The 17,448-nt window shown below is 40.4% G+C and overlaps 4 protein-coding genes across 4 annotated transcripts; 2 read left to right on the top strand and 2 right to left on the bottom strand.

The window, feature by feature from the left end:
• Positions 1-208: 208 nt before the first annotated feature.
• Positions 209-1,049, top strand: ATC70_009304 (uncharacterized protein; the record flags this gene model as incomplete). The annotated part of the gene is made up of 6 exons (XM_064828537.1): positions 209-220; positions 292-561; positions 637-687; positions 742-807; positions 870-935; positions 999-1,049. The coding sequence occupies 6 exons, from the start codon at positions 209-211 to the stop codon at positions 1,047-1,049; spliced, it is 516 nt and encodes a 171-aa protein (XP_064685739.1).
• Positions 1,050-5,524: 4,475 nt separating this feature from the next.
• Positions 5,525-6,956, top strand: ATC70_009303 (uncharacterized protein; the record flags this gene model as incomplete). The annotated part of the gene is made up of 4 exons (XM_064828536.1): positions 5,525-5,576; positions 5,644-5,974; positions 6,040-6,432; positions 6,584-6,956. The coding sequence occupies 4 exons, from the start codon at positions 5,525-5,527 to the stop codon at positions 6,954-6,956; spliced, it is 1,149 nt and encodes a 382-aa protein (XP_064685738.1).
• Positions 6,957-8,203: 1,247 nt separating this feature from the next.
• ATC70_009302 (uncharacterized protein) lies at positions 8,204-13,529 on the bottom strand (the record flags this gene model as incomplete). Its single annotated transcript, XM_064828535.1, has 11 exons — positions 8,204-8,484; positions 8,547-9,321; positions 9,378-10,628; positions 10,683-10,817; positions 10,873-11,952; positions 12,005-12,237; positions 12,296-12,305; positions 12,376-12,909; positions 12,978-13,004; positions 13,066-13,188; positions 13,248-13,529. 11 exons carry the CDS (start codon positions 13,527-13,529, stop codon positions 8,204-8,206), a joined length of 4,731 nt encoding a protein of 1,576 aa, XP_064685737.1.
• A 1,820-nt stretch (positions 13,530-15,349) lies between these two features.
• ATC70_009301 (uncharacterized protein) lies at positions 15,350-16,146 on the bottom strand (the record flags this gene model as incomplete). Its single annotated transcript, XM_064828534.1, has 4 exons — positions 15,350-15,640; positions 15,716-15,896; positions 15,959-16,030; positions 16,112-16,146. 4 exons carry the CDS (start codon positions 16,144-16,146, stop codon positions 15,350-15,352), a joined length of 579 nt encoding a protein of 192 aa, XP_064685736.1.
• Between the last annotated feature and the right edge of the window lie 1,302 nt (positions 16,147-17,448).

Genomic DNA, 17,448 nt, shown 5'->3' with positions numbered 1-17,448 from the left:
CAAGCAGTTGCGCTGGTGCAACTCTTTCCCGTATTCTATCGATAGGTCTTTAACGTTTATTTAACATATATACAAAGATATATACGCGTTAATCTGGTACTGTACATATTTACACGAGAAAAGGTTTGTTTGATTCCGTACTGTCTTGTGTACAACCAAAGGCTAAAATTTTTTTCACTGCTAGACACATTACAATCCTATATAAACCATGTTTTTCTTGGTAAATACCAGCAGATTGGCAATTATTCCGTAACGGATCAGTGATTAACGCCTATTTCAAATATTTAACAGAAAGAATTGACACACACTATATCCTTACACCCCTCCTACTTTGGGCCTAATATGCAAGGTCAATTGAAGGACAAGCTATACGCTGACGTTGAAGGCACATGTACCGGACGATATGGATACGTTATCACTGTTCTGTCGCTCAACAACATTGGCAAAGGAAAGATATTACCAGGCTCGGGTTTAGCAGAGTTCAAGGTGAATTACCAAGCTATTGTGTTCAAACCATATAAAGGAGAGGTCCTCGATGCAATTGTTACTACAGTGAATAAGGTAGAGTACTAATTGCCCGAGTGAAGGATCCAGTGTTTACATCGTTACAATTGTCTATGTGTGAAAAAAAAAAAGATGGGCTTTTTCGCTGATGTGGGACCATTACAAGTGTTTGTTTCCAACCATGTAAGTGGATGTATGTTGCTTTGATTGTAACGCATGTAATAATGCGTTACCCAGTTGATTCCTACAGATATGAGATTCGATGCCAACGGCAATCCGCCATGCTATTCGTCTGAGGATCAGGTACGTGACAGTAGTTCAATGAAAAGGTTGCATTTATTTGACACTTTCCATCACTTTTACAGGTGATACAGAAAGATGTGCAAGTTAGATTAAAATTGGTAGGTACTCGTGTAGATGCAACTGAAATTGTAAGTAAAAAAGGATACAAGAAGTGTGGGATGTGGAGTCATCTTTATTAATGCCATGCATAGTTTGCAATTGGTACCATTAAAGAAGATTATCTCGGTGTTATTTCCTCATAAATTGTTTCTATTCTCATTTCTATACTACATAACTAATTCACAAACATCCCGAAACTACAATGTGTTTGATGCTGGATCAAAATGCCGCTATCGAGTATATAACGACTCTATATTATCTATCTTCCTCCTGCCCCATCCTTTTTTCTTTTTCAAGTATATACAGAAAAAATGTAAAAAAATAAATTATAAATGTATGGCACTTGATTCTTTTAGGGTTGATGATCATTTTAATGTCGTGGTAACTGTTTGCTGACAGGTTGTTCTTTGCAATCTCGCTGTGGACTCATAGGATGATGGATCCTGAATTACCACACCCTTCGATCCCGACATTGATCCACGCCCTTGAAAGCTTATTATGTTCTCTGAATCAAATGATCGATTTGTAATGATCCATCAATATCTAAAAATGGCACTTATGGAAGTGAATTAGTCATATATCTTATTAATGTACCAGAATCACGCATTTTTAGCGCTTCATCGTCAAGAAAACCCCTTCTATAAACAAGTTACCGCAATGGATTTTACTTTCTACAATGGTCTACATCTGCATCAATAGAAGCAATTCACATTTAGGTAGACAGCGCACTTTTATTGCCTCAAACTGCTCAAAGACATACAAAGCACAGCCAAATTTGAATACCTTTGAGCTGTGATTTCTCGTGATAGAAGTCGCTATAGACCGCTAGAGTGATACCACACAGCTTCTCTCATCAAGCACTAACTTTCTGACACCTTTGCTCAAATTTTTGAAGACCCAAAAAACATGGCCAAAAATCGACCAAAAACCATGATAGTAGGGTGGCCAAAGTTGTTTTTGGGCGTTTTTTCGACCAATTGGTTTCAAGAAAAAAAACGCCCAAAACCTTAAATATCGCCCACCTCAAGAGTTGGGCGTTCTGCATAATTTTCTTCATTTTTTGAAAAAGCAATTACAAGTCTAGTGTAATAAGAGTGCAATGGTACTGTAAAAAAAAACACATATGTACTAGGGAAGGGCGGATTGGTGTTACTATTTGTATGTCTTTAAACTTGGGCAATATTTATTAAAAAACATGAAAAATATTTTTGGGCGAGTAGTATTAGGATCAAGTGATGGATTTATTGTGATAAAAGTACTGTATATAATGAGTAGTAATGACAGATATTTTTACTACCGTTCAATGCTTGTCAAAAAAGAAGATTATCTATATATATATATATTTATATATATGTGTTATACTAATGTTTCAATCATGCGGATTGAAACGTATGTAATGTGGATCATTACATCTAGCTGTTTCTTCTGCCACTGATTGCTCCTTCAATTTCTCCTCTCATCTCTTGATATACTCACGCTTCTTTCAAATTATAAGCAGATGGTGGCATAATAAATGTAATCAAAACAAGTTGTAGATTGATAAAAAGGAAAGGATATGAGACCACATTGACAGCAGCAGATCAAGGGTGGCCAATGTTGTAGGGCATTCGGTTGGTGCTGTTTTTTAACCAGAAAACGCCCAAAAACAACTTTGGCCACCCTATGAGGGGTACCTCACGGATTCAAAATATTTAGTTTTCTTAGCACCGCTGAGTTCGCCTCAAAAAGTACTCAAGAAATGTGTTAGGAAGTATGGGCTAATTCTAACAGTTTATATAGACGAATCAAGCAAAGTAGATTTTTTTTAAAAATTTTTTTTTGTTTATTGATTGATTCGCGTACACTGAGAGTAATAGGTCAGAGTGAAGAGGCGAGTGCAATTTAGATACAGAATTGGATAACTATAAGCTAAAATATGAAGAATAAGATACTAAACTAAACTATATAAAAAAACTATCTAATAAATGGCTTTGGATTACAGGAGGGAATGGCACTGATCTTCCGCAATGGTCTGACGAACACTGGTTCGAATACTGGCCAATATCGCTGTATGGTCCATAGGAACATTGTCATAGATGAACCTCATGTGGGTAAGCTACAGTTGACCAAGGGCGATGATGAGGATTCGGAAAGGCTTGATTCCAGCAATTTGGCAATACCAAACGTTGGAGAAATCAAGGTGCAGAAGAGCCTCTTTAATATCTAGAATCGAGGTGGTAGGCCACAGAAACTCGAAGATGACTCCCTGCCAAACTTTCTCTTTAGAAGGACAATGAAAGAGGAGGTGACTTGGGGAATCGTTCATAGACAAACAAACTGGACAGAGAGGAGACACAAAGACTTTGGGCATAATAAAATGCAAAAATCGACGGTGAGGAATTCGACCTAGAATGAGACGGTATATCACATTACGTTGGACAGTGGTAAGAGACAGGGACCAAAAAAATTTCCAACTGGACGCAGAGATTTTGCACAATGCCAAAGGAGAGACCACAGACGAAAGGACAGCCCGACGAAATGCCTTAGCCGAGACCTGAACATTACCAAGAGGCTGATCATCAAGGAGACGAAACTGCTCAATCAAAGGAGCAAATGAGACGACTGAATCCTCTAAAGGAGCTGGGCTACAGACTGGCTCGAAGTAAGGTTGAAACTGTAATTTCCCTGTCGCTAGGCCTTTGAACACTGTGGAGGGAGTTCTTTTCCTGGTGAGCAGAGAGGGGTCACGAGTATCCTTCCAATGGACGAAGTTGAGCCGGGAGTCATACTGAAAAACGTCGGCCACCATCATTTCTTTGACACGAAGAGGAAGCACGAAGCTGGAAGAGGGAGGGACAAACACTGCAGCCTGCAGTGGCAACGCTATAGCAGTAGCTGTATTAATGCGGGCAGAGCCAGCAAAGTAGATCGATCAAGTCGAAATTAGACAGAATTTGTCCAATCTGGAGTATATACAAAGTGGAGTTTTAATTAGGGCTGGCTGGCCAAAGTGCCTCTCTGATGTGGACAATTGATACTTCTAATGCTAACATGAAGGGGATAACGAATTGAAAAGTACTCTGTTTCAGTCTAGACACGTTTCTAATATTAGGGTGCATTATTGTATCTAATGTGTAGATCTGATCGTTGCATATGACTCATTTAGGGACGAAGTGTAAACTGGCACGTTATTAGGACACCTAATATGAATTTATAGTCTTTCCATCTGCACACTTGTTCATGTTTTTATCAAAACAATTCTTCCTTATTTTAAATTAAATTTTACATTATTTTTCGACCGCGTTTGATAGAAACAATCAGGATTTGATAGCTTTATGTGAATATTCTATTGCGCTGCAATTGAAATCCAGGTAAAGCATGTCAGGATGCTTCCTGCGAGGATGTGCCGAAAATGGGGAATTTCAACTGGTTTTCAGCATGCAAGAGAGGGCACGACAAATATGGATGAATGATGATACCGATATCAACAGGTATTGGCTGAAATTGATGTGGCCTCTCACCTATGTATTACGAAACGAAACCTGCAATATAGAGCCAATTTCTGATGATAAGGAAAATAAGGAAAATCACGATGAACTGAGTGTTCCGCTAAATGAGCTTACGACCGAACTGTGCAATGCGATTCTGTTGATATCAGGTCATATCAAAGAAGCTTATACAATACAGCTTGTTGACACTCTTGTTTAGTCAATCAGGCATCAAACGCGTGCATTATTTGCTGCATATCTATGGTCCTTTTTACATTCAAAATGCCGTGATTTGTGTATTGCAGATTCCTATAGTTCTCATCACTAAGATTCAAGGATCTATAAGGTATAGGCTGTTGCATTCATAATTTGCAGCTTGACAATTTATCATAAACGATTTAGTATGTGTGCTACAATCAAATGAGCGTGGAAGGAATTGTATCACGATATAATTCACGCTTGGGAAAATAAAAAAGGTACAAGATTAGTTCTTCAAAGAGGTACAAGATGAAGTTGTATCTAATTGGCTTGTGCATACTCAATGGAGATAATAAGGTTCAAGGTAACATAAAATGCGTTGTCAAGTGCTAATAGGCCAAGATGGTCAGCTTATAGTTTAGGGGCAAGGAGAAGGAGGGGCAAAGAAGTAGAGCATTAAACCAGCTATTTAATTTTGACCATCTTGTGTCGCCCTTCAAAACTAAACAAAAACATGATTGGCAAGAGAGTAGATGAAAATCATTACTACTATTTGTCATTGTTGAGTGTTTATCTCGCAATACATTAAGATGCCAACTGAAATTACGTTGCTATGCAGTACAAAGCAGGTTATAGAGATATTTTGATTCACCTCTCATATGTTTGTCTTATGGTGAATTTTATCAACATGTTTGTTGGAACATTTTCACGAAAAAAAAAAAAAAAAAAAAAAAGATCAACGAATTTGATTGAGGATGTCGCGATTGAATGTTTACTTGATCATGATTGGCTTCATTCGCCATTTTTGGCTGGATTGATTGGCTGTATTCGGTGGCTTCAATCAGGAAATGTAGAAAAAAATCAAGAAAAAAAAATGAATAAATAGGTTGCTACACTGTCCTAGGTTTTGTTCTTCTTCTTCATACCCTTTTCTTCGGTTTAATTATACTAAAATGAGCGAGACTTTCCTTTTCACCTCTGAATCTGTTGGCGAAGGCCACCCTGGTAAGGCTTGACATGCATTCATTGTTAAAGATCGTTTGAATTCTAAAATCATTGTCGCATTATCTAGACAAGATCTGTGATCAAGTCTCTGATGCTATTTTGGATGCCTGTTTGGCCCAAGATCCCATGTCTAAGGTTGCTTGTGAAACTGCTGCCAAGACTGGTATGATCATGGTCTTTGGTGAAATCACCACCAAGGCTAACCTCGATTATCAAAAGATCATCCGTAACGCCATCAAGCAAATTGGTTATGATGATTCCGAGAAGGGTTTCGATTACAAGACCTGTAACGTCTTGGTTGCCATTGAACAACAATCTCCTGATATTTCTCAAGGTTTGGTTCAAAAGTCCTTCAACATTGAAGACATTGGTGCCGGTGATCAAGGTATCATGTTTGGGTATGTATATCTGAGCTATGCTATAAGCTGTGATCTCGTGTATTAATATCTTGTTTGTATACTAGTTATGCCACTGACGAAACTCCCGAGATGATGCCCTTGACTGCTGTCCTCTCTCACAAGCTCAACAAGCGTATGGCCGATCTCCGTCGTGATGGTACTCTCTCTTGGTTGCGTCCTGATTCCAAGACCCAAGTTACCATTGAATACAAGAACGAGAACGGTGCCATGGTCCCTCTCCGTGTCGATACCGTCGTCGTCTCTGTTCAACATGCTGCTGAGATTGAGACTGAAGATCTCCGTAAGGCCTTGATGGAACACATCATCAAGCCCGTTATCCCCGAACACCTCTTGAAGGATACCGTCTACCACTTGCAACCCTCTGGTAAGTTCATCATTGGTGGTCCTCAAGGTGATGCTGGTTTGACCGGTCGTAAGATTATCGTTGATACCTATGGGTAAGTTTGAAAAAAATTTATTGATGGTCATTGGGACTGGAAATTTTTGAGGATGTTGAAAATTTTTCTGCTTCCAATTCCTTCCATTCCACTACCATTCATAGCCTTGTAGCCAGTGTTCGGTTTTTTAATTATGTCTCTCTATTAACAGTGGTTGGGGTGCTCACGGTGGTGGTGCTTTCAGTGGTAAGGATTGGTCCAAGGTCGATCGTTCCGCTGCCTACACTGCTCGTTGGATCGCCAAGTCTTTGGTCAATGCTAAGCTCGCTCGTCGTGCCCTTGTCCAACTCTCTTACGCCATTGGTGTTGCCGAGCCTCTCTCCATCTTTGTTGATACCTACGGTACCTCTGACAAGTCTACTGCTGAATTAGTCAAGATCATCCGTGATAACTTTGATCTCCGTCCTGGTGTCATTGTCAAGGATCTTGATCTCTTCAAGCCCATCTACCAAAAGACTGCTGCTTACGGTCACTTTGGTCGTGATGAATTCACTTGGGAACATCCCAAGGAACTCAAGTTCTAAATTAACCGTTTTTCAAAATCACTGAGTTAATGTTTTCAACAAACTGCATTTCATATCCCTCTTTTATTTACTCCACCCAATGCCATTTATCTCATCTCCAATCTATTTTACACTCTAATTTGTTAGATAAGTTTATATTTTCTGTTATACATTTTTCTTTATATATTTTCGTACTTATTTCTTTTTATCATCGACATTCAACATCGTCGGAACCGACAGCCATCCCGGTTGCAGGATGGGTTTTAAACAATAAAAAAAAATACAGTTTTTTTGCTCATTTTGTAGTCTTTTCAATATGTAAATGTGAAGCTTCATACTAGATAGGTACAGTACGCATGCGGCTGTCATGACCTCCGTGATCAACTGATTGGTTGCAAACTATTGGCTTTGAAGAATGCAAACACTCACTGCCCTGAATTTTCCAAAACTGATCTTTCGGATCTGAACACATACTTTTAGTTTTTTCCCACAATAGTGATGACTTGGTGCTCAGAACAGGAACGCATTGACACACAGATCATCGTATTAGGTAATAAATGCATGATATAGTATATGCATCTTGTTTCATGAGTACGGCATTAAGAAAGCATATATATATCTAGCATCAGTTGATGCATGATCATCTAAATAAATGGTGTAGATGCAATTGTGAAATGTTACATCGGAGCTCATGGATTATATTGTTAGTTTGATCAGAAGCGAGATAAGAGCCTTATGCAACTAATTGAGTTGAAAAGAACCGTTGTTGGTAGCTTGGAGTGTACCGTGGTGCAATGTAGAAGGGTTGTTTGACGAGTGATTTCGACCTATTTTGGAAAACTAAATTTTAAAATCAAATTAAGCAACGTCTACATGTGCTATAGGCGTAAAATTACCACCATTAGAAAACCAAAATGCTGTATATTTTTTGGCATAGACATTTACGTTTTACCTTGGTAAACTGATAGACTTATGGCTTCTCAAAGTTGTAGGTTTTGTCCAAAAACACGTTAAAGTAAAAAATGGAATTTGGTTAGCTGGGTTTAAATTGCAGGTTTTTTGACCTGGCAGCCTTTGAGCAACATGGCCTATTCTAAAGATGCTTCAAGGTGGCATCTTGATCGTCGACTCATCATCAAATAGCAGAAATTGCATAGACCAAATATACATCATTAAGTTGGGTTTTATTTATAGTTTAACATAGATATGGAAGCAAAAAAAAAAATGAAAGAGAGATGTGTATATAGGTTTGGAAAAAGACGGCAGGCTTAACCAGTGAATGAAAAGTTAGTTCTAGGTCGACCAATTCTAGCTGCCTTTGTTTTCTTGGCAGGCGTTGATGAGTTACTGTCTTCATCCGTATTGATGATGTCTTCGCCAGCGCTGAACAACCTATCCACATTGGAAGGACTCAGTGCAGGTGTTGACTCCTTTGAACCTTCTGATGCCAACGCCTGCTTTCTTGATTTCTTTTGTGGTTTTGCTGCCTTCTTTTGTTCTTCTTCTTCGGCTTTACGCTGTAATTGTAGTTGCAATTTATCATCCAATTCTACAATACAAACATCACATGAATACAGCAGCCAATGACCATTTCAGCATCTCACATCTTACCTTCATCGTCCAACAAGAGCGACACGATTTCTCTTGGCTTAAAGTCGACTTGTCTGAACTCTCCACCAGAGATAACGACCTTTTGAATTTCATCCTTTTGCTTGGCTCTCTGTAAGATTCTTTCTTCAATGGTACCCTTTGTAATCAAGCGATAGACAGTGACTTGTTTGGTTTGACCAAGACGATGTGCACGATCCATGGCCTGCTGATCTACTGTAGGATTCCAATCACTATCGTAGAAAATGACAGTATCTGCTGCTGTCAAATTGATACCCAAACCACCAGCACGTGTACTCAGTAAAAAGATGAAAATCTCGGGTCTTGTTTGCCAATCTTGCACCATATCGCGACGATCAGAGATCTTGGAAGAGCCATCCAGACGAAGATAGCGGTACTGCTTATAAGCAATGTACTCTTCAAACAAATCAATCATACGCGTCATTTGGAAATAGACCAAGCAACGATGGCCCTCCGTCTTGAGTTTTTCCAGCAACTTGTCCAAGGTGGCCAATTTACCAGAGTCCAAAATGAGATCTTTCATTGACGGCACCTTCATCCACGAGTAACCGTAGCCTGACGACGGCACAGGCATGACACCAGCACCTGTCTTTCGGACAACAGCAGACAAGTTGGATTGCTCTTCAGGATGCAGCTTTGTCACATATTCCGGTGTTCCAAAGAGACAAGATCTTGCGTTTATGTCAAACATGTATTCACGCTTTTCACGTATAAAAGAAACATCATCGCAAATGATATCAACAGGCACTGTGTTCACCTATTACACACATGATGGTTAGTTGCATAGACATTTTATATGAGTCTCCCACTTACTGCAGGCAAATAGCATTGACCGAATACACGAGTGTCTTGAAGGAATTTATCAAAAACATGCAATAGCTCGTACAAAGGTGAGCCAGGCGTAGCCAGCAGGGAGGATGTTGGCTTGCTTGTTTCGCGGATGAGGAATAGAGCAGATGTATTGGCTGGTGATTGTGGATCATCACTGTATAAGCTTCTTCTTGCCCGCTGATCACGTCTAGCCAAATGATCCATCCACTTTTCCAACAGAGTTGCTCTGAACAGATAGCTGGCTTCCTGTGGCACCAAATCTGTAAACCTCAAAAATGAGAATGCAGCGTTGGTCTCATCGGAGAACTCTGAATCATAGATATTGTTGGCGCTCCAGATGTTTAGCGTGTTGTCAAGCAGTTTTCTTCTGTAGCCAGCGTTGGATTCAGGGCCCACCACTTTGAGGATACCGCCATTCCTATAGAGCTTTTTGGGGATACGGAACTTGATATGACTAGTTGCAGAGTAAGGACAATACAAATGTGTTTCTTTGGAAAGAGAGCCAGTTTCACTGAAATCACAGAACGACATGGGCGACTCGACATCAGCACGTTCAAATAACTCTGGGTGATTGCAGACCTTTCTGAATTGCATGACGAGATTCATCAGACTGTCCATATTCTCTATATCGCCTAGTGAGGTTGCCTTCTCCAGCAGTTCCGAAATCGATATCTTCTCCTTGAGTCCTCGGTACAGTGCTCTTTGTCTAGCCGTCAGATCACAGAACACTTCGACTTCAATCTTTTCTCCCAATTCGTGCTGTACATTACGCTTAATACGGCGCAACATGAACGGCTTCAAAATCATGTGCAAACGTCTCAGTTGATGTTGATTCAACGATCCACGGTTTTCAGCATGACTTTCAATGTCCTTGGAGAACCACTCACTGAACTCTTCGTGCGAATCAAACAAGGTGGGCATAATGAAATGAAGCAAAGCCCATAGTTCTTGCATACTATTTTGAATGGGTGTACCGGTCAAGAGCAATCGATTACGACAGTGGAATCCAAGCAGCTGCTTCCAACGAGCACTCGACGAGCTCTTGATGGCTTGTGCTTCATCCAAAATCATGTATTGCCATTTGACACGTTGGAAGTAGGTCACGTCAGTAAGGACAAGCTGATAACTGGTAATCACAATGTGGAATGGAGCGTCCTTGCCGTACAGCTGCTTCTTGTTCCAAAATTGACGCAATACCTTACGGTCCTTGGGATTTCCCCAGTAAGGAAGGGCCTATAGACTGATGAACAAGCTGTCCATACACGAATGAATACATGTACTACTTACTCTGAATTGAGGGACAAACTTGGCGAACTCTTGCTGCCAATTGTGGAGCGTCGAGGCAGGTGCAATGACCAAAAAGGGGCCCCAGATATTATGCACCTCAGCCAAGTAAGCCAGCAAAGAGATGGATTGAACAGTCTGTGTGTGGTCAAATGCATGAGTGACTGTAAGACTTGCTGTGAATTTGCTTTACCTTTCCCAAACCCATTTCATCGGCAAGAATACCGTTGATACCTTGTTCGTAGAGGTTAGCTAGCCAGTTGAGACCCTTCAGTTGATAGCTCTTGAGTTGGCACATGAGCATACTAGGCTGCGATACTTCAGGACCTGATCCCATGCTAGAAGGCTCTTGGAAATTCATGTCATCAAAGGCCATTTGATTCATAGCACCCACATCATCGCCTGCTGCAATACGTCTTTCGCGAGCACCTTGATCGAACTCTCTTGTTTGCTCTCTCTGCTTGGCCAGCGCATTCTGAGCACTCAATCTAGCCTTCTCCTTCAAAATTGCTTCATCCTCTTCGTCAAAGTCAACTTCACCAATGTTGGTAATGCCTGCACTGGCGTCCAATTCATCTGCTGCAGAGACAGGAGCAAGAGGTGTTGATAATCCAGAGGGAGCAGGTTGAGCTGTTTCCTCGTCTTCTTCAGTGTCTTGTTTGATCTTTCGACCAATGAAATGACTGTACAGCTCCGTTTGAGTGATCAAAAAGTTCAGTTTACGAGCTTGACGCTGTGCTTCTCTACGCTCTTCTTCTTGCTTCAGTCGATCCAGTGCTTCCTTTTCTGCCTTTTTGCGCAATTCTCTCTCTTCCTTTTCATTCTTCTTCCAGAAGAGCAGCATCTCTTTACTAGCACGCTTGGCCTTGTTCTGCATGTCACGATTAGCACGACCACCGTTAGTAGCAACACGACGCACTTCCTTTTGACAGTACTGAGCCACCTTTTTGCAGTTGCCAGATCGAGTTGCTTGCACACGAGACAGAATACGAGTCATTCGTGGAATGTCCTTTCGAGCAATGGTTAGCCAAATCTTCTTTCGTTCATCTTCCACCTTGCGCTCTGTCATTGGCTTGCTGCGGCCATTGTCATCCAAATCGACATGAATTTCTGTATCAGTGGTATCGCCGTCGCTTCGTTGTTGTTGGTGAAGTTTGTATTTTCTGCCAAAGCGCTTTGATTTGGGGTTGAATGCGTCGCTGGTTGGCATGGATGTGCCAAATCGCTTGTAATAGATCTGCTCAACACGCTCTTTCATTCTAGCATGACGTCTCTGCATAGACAGCGTTAGATTCCTACCGTCAAACAGCTCGAGTCCTACTTACAGCTTCCTTTTTTTCATATTCTTCGATTATACGTCTCTTTCGTCGGTGGACTTCAACCATGAACTTAATCATCTCCTCCCTGTGTGTGTGCAGTATCTCATCATCATCGTCTTCTCCAGAAGACAACAGCTCTTCGTGAGCACGCTTTACTGCGGATTTATTCGGCTTGGATACCTTCTCAATGTCGCTTAAATCATCTGCTGAAGAATCGCTGTCGTCGCTCTGCACAATGACTATAAGAAGCATGTTAGATGTCATCCCTCAAGGTAAGTCGTATTGCCCAAAGTATACCTATTTTTTTCTACAGAGACAGAAAGAAAGAGTGTGAGCCAAAAAAAAAAAAAAAATCAAGACTGAAAGAGAAAAAATACCTTTGAAGCAGTTGATTTTCCATTGTTTTCTTTGCTGGAATCCTTCTTTGCGCCTGTCATTTTAGGTGATTTGATCAAAGGTATGTCTTCTGTATCTGTATCTGAATCAGCCATTTGATACCTATCCTCGTTATCATTGTTGAGCAGATTTTGAATGCCATTGTTTCGGCGCTCAATGGAATCAAAAGAGCTGTATTGTGCTGGCTGTGCAGGTGCGACATTGGCAGCAGGTGTAGTATTCGACTGTACCATGTTGACGGGAGAAAGCTTACTACCATGAAGATTTGCAGGAGGGAGGTTGCTGGATGGATGAGTTGGTAGTGGTGGTGGTGGTTGAGGTACAGAGGGAGGAGCGACATGAGGTCGATGACTAGCTGGTGCAATGTGAGCAGGAGCGATATTTGCAACAGGAGGATAATTACTGCTGGGCATAGGCATTTCAGTAGGTGAATACATTGCTCTTCGGTCATTGTTGTCTGAAGAGAGCAATTGAGATATAGACATCACTGGCGAAATCACTGGCTGATTGCGATCCTATCAAGACATTGATTGATGAATACATTGTCCATCGATAAAAAGTGTCATTTTTTGCCTTTCTTTACCTGCATTGGTGAAAGTGTCTCTGACATCTAACAGGTGAGCAAATAGTGTGAGCATTACATGATACCATCTAGTTTAATATATACGTACAACAGGTGGCTGATAGCTGCTACGAATGGGATCATAGGGAGCATTGGTCTGTGCAAGTGCTGGGGGAGAATATGGCTGTGGATATCCTCTTGGTGGTGGTGGATGAGGATACTGACGATTGTTCTACGATGTATATCATGTTAATCATGGCTGTGATGGCAACTATAATGATAAGGAATTACCTGCTCCCACGAGCTTGGAGGGTATGCCGAAACATAGCTATCGCGAGCTGCATAATCTTGTGGTGGATGAGGTTGCTGTTGTTGTTGAGATGGAGGAGGTGGATGGGATGGGTGATTTGTATAAGCAGCAGGAGGATAAGGTCTGCTGTTCATGGGTGCAGCATTATATCTGTTATACTCCCATTCTTCCGATGTGATGGGTGGTAAAGATACATCTGGTGAGTTTTGATCGTTTTGTGCCTGTGGTCTATGAGGCGACTGATTTGGTTGTTCAAACGCCATACATGCAAATCTTTGCAAATGAAACTTGGGAAATCTCTTTGGTCAAGTATGTAGTTTGGTTGGTTTTTTTCCTGATTGAAAGAGAGAAAAAAAACTGTTTAGAAAAGAAAGAAGACGCTTATGTTTGGATGGGAAGCGCGCTCTCTGGTTCACAGATGTACAGCTGTTAAACATACCCATTTCATACGTATTGCACGTCACTTTGTGACGCTAAGATAGAAGAAGGTTTGGGATAGATTTGGGAAGCAAGACAAGGCATGAAAGCCAAAAGTGATCTCACAGGGATCTCGAGTTGATTTTAGGAGTGGCAGCAAGAAACCCCAAATTAACACATTGGCTTCTTCTATATGATGGCTCTTAGTTGAGCACATACCACTACTCATATGTAGTCTCATTCACTTAGGACAATTTTTCATTTCTATTTTACATCTGAAAGAATATACGCAAAACAGATTAAGCTTTCATCATTCGTACCAAAGAACTCAGACATCCGAAAGACTGCCCAGCTTGCGTTAATTTTCTCTGAGTGCAATTGATTTAAGATCCGTCAAAGACTGAGATGCCATTAAGCCAGATCATATAGGTAAAATCAAACACCGGATTAAAACATACTGGTTTATCATTAGCGGTTCGCAAAGAGGGTTGCAAGGTTTGACAATGTACTCCAAATTGTGGTAAAAAAAAAAGAAGAGAGATTCATGTTGCTCTACGTTGGATTGATTTAATTGACACTCTTGCCCTGTCAGTTGCATTTATGTCAAGTACTGTAGATCCAATTCCCTGATTTGCTAAATTGCAGCTAGGATCTGCCTCAGATGAATCCATCCCGTGCAAACCGTCGTCGGATACTTTTGCCTGAAATCAGCATTTGGCTCCTTATTGATATACTAGCTGCTAAAGCAACAGAAATATGTATGCGTACGCTTAGTAGACCTCATCACAATATAAAAGATGGTTATATATATAGTCTAATTGTCTTGGTTTTGACACTACAATGTGGGATCATAGCACCGTTTAAACATCCGCCTACCATCCCTGGGCCAAAAGATTGTTCTGGTTAATAATGTTACACTGTATTGTAATTGATAACTTTTAGATGATGCTGTATGTACATCTATCACATCATTGCCATAAATTTCAATGCTCAGCAGTGGCATTCAATATGCAAATTTCGGCTTTGAAGATGGATTTTCCGAGATACAAGATCCTAGTATGTTTGATAAAGTATCTCAGCCTTTGAATTGATGGTCTGATAGTACTCTTAGCCATGAAATCAGATGGTCTTGCAAAACAAAAGAGAACAGCTCAGATGCATGATGCTGAAAGCAATCTTTGGGATGCTATGCAGCTACGAGCACTCAAAGCTTGAGCAAAAACCACATTTACCTAAAGCATTCGTCCTTCAGAGATTACTTACATGAATCAGCTTGTTCGGATAGGCTTGCGGTCTCATGCTTCTTGAAATTTCGTAGCACATAATGCAATACAGATCGGCTTCATCTATTAATTTCGCAGATGATGCACGAGCAGATACAAAAATGGCATGTATAAACAAGTTTTTCATTCAGAAACAACATTCGTTCAAATGCTAAGTTAGCATAGGGGGATCACTAAAATGGGTGAGCGATTTATTTGACTGATTTTCACATATGGCTATCCAGTTAAGACAAACACAATGCCTATCAGCATGAAAGCACTAGCCTCAAAAGAGAAAAAGTCAAGTAAGGTATACAAATAAGTTCGGTTTAAAAGAAACACACTACAGCAATTGGATATATGGTAAAAAAAGAAGGCATAAAGAATATAAAGGAGAGACTAAATCACAAAATTACACATTTCTTGGGCTTCTTGGGTGGAGGAGCAGGACAAAGCACTGCTCGAATAGCTTCATCAAATACATTTTTAAGACCCTTTTGTGTCAGTGCCGAGCACTCTAAATATTTGACAGCTCTAATCTCCTTTACCATTTGTAAACTTTGGGTGTATGATATAGGGGCCATGTTCTTTTGACGGAGCTTCTCGATGGTCTCCGGATCCTCACGTAAATCAAGCTTTGTTCCTACCAAAATAATCGGTTTCTCTGGTGCATGATGATTGATTTCTGGATACCACTATAATGTGAGATGGTTTTTGAATACAACTGACCATGGCTCGTGTCTGTGTCTGTTGATCTCGTTGATTTTTACCTTTGTTTTGACATTTTCAAAAGAAGGAGGGCTCACAAGTGAGAAGCAAACAAGAAAGACGTCAGTTTGTGGATAGGAGAGTGGCCTCAATCTATCGTAATCCTCTTGTCCAGCTGTATCCCACAAACCCAAATTGATGGGTTTTCCATCCACCTTGACATTGGCAGAGTAGTTGTCGAAACTAAGTTCATTGTTAGACATCCTCTCTTGCCAGCAACTATTGATAGTTCTCTGACCACTTACACTGTTGGCACATATTCACCAGGGAAGGCATTTGTGGTGTATGAAATCAAAAGACATGTCTTTCCGACTGCACTATTGATGTATCACACATGTCAATTCTACAATCACCTTTCTGTGGGATACATGATGGCCCATAAGCCATGAGATGCTTACCCGTCCCCGACTACCACACACTTGATAGCCTGCATGCTCTGTTGCTGATTTTGATTATCCACTTTGAATGACTTGTTGCAAGGTGAAAATGGGAAAAAGTTGTTTGCTTGAAGCTTGTAAACAGAACAAGAAAAGAAAGAAAGAAAGAAGTGAGAGGAAGCAAAATATCGTTTGAGTCTAATGACGATTGGATGAGAAAAAGAGAGAGTGTGAGTGAGTGAGTGAACAAGTAGCTTCAGGGGCAATAAAGGGGCGTTGTTTTGCAATATGCTAATAAGGACTGCTCTCATTTACTAGAGTGTAGTTGTAAGGAGTAGTAGTAGTTCAGCCTTATTCAAATGTGTCTCAAATGATGCTCTCATCATCATGTATTTCGCAGAGATAAAAATAACCGAATGAGTGTCATGGACAAACGATGCTTCTAGTCAAATCATGCAAAAACAATAAAATATAAAAGGTTCATTCTGGAATCAACAGGATAAAGCTATTTATTTGTGATGTTTTTTCTCCAATGGCTCTTGCTTAACTTCTACAACTATGTGTAAACAAAGGCTGATCCAACGCTAATTATCCAATAATTGAGTTTATATATGGTGCGCCAACACCATGGAAAAAAAATACAGCTGGCCGGAAGGCCTGCACCAACTAGACATACAACCTGTTACTCCTTTACATTACATATATGTATGTGTGTATTCGACTCCTCAAAAACAGAGGAAAACCATGCAATCTGCAGTTACTATCTTTCTAAAGACACATTCTATCTAAAAGTGCACATATTTTGTTTAGTTGGGGGGAGGAGAGACAGCATCCCAAGTTCACATACAAGCTGTAAGGAGCATCCTAAGCATATCATGCTGCATAAAAATGCCAAGATTATAGGATATCCGCAGAAATTATGTAATTGTGGATTGTGAAATCTCTTGGTCTTTTCCATTGCCACCATGGCCCTGCAAATTCATTTATTTCCCGATGATGGTCCAATGCATAAAACTGACATTTTGCCAACATGTTCACTATTTCAATATTAATACAGCATTATTTGCATCTGCTACAGCAAGCGACACGCATCACATGAAAAGCATTATGCACAGGTTCTTTTATTTGTCTTTTGATATTACATATAGACTGTTGCAAATCATTTAGATTTGATTACGCCTCTTGTGTGCAAATCGTAGAAAATCAACTCGCAAACTTCTCCTTTGAGGATCTTAATATATCACCCTAGACGATCATCTCCCCCCCATCCCTGCTCTCTCCCCCAATTTGTAAATCAAGTAAGCCAGCAGTATAAATATATGCAATTCAATCTGTACTTTTGTCTGCTTTTCTCATTT

Source organism: Mucor velutinosus (assembly GCF_035048745.1).
Source record: "Mucor velutinosus strain NIH1002 chromosome Unknown tig00001563, whole genome shotgun sequence".
Lineage (NCBI taxonomy): Eukaryota > Fungi > Mucoromycota > Mucoromycetes > Mucorales > Mucoraceae > Mucor > Mucor velutinosus.
This window is presented reverse-complemented; position numbering and strand designations above follow the sequence as displayed.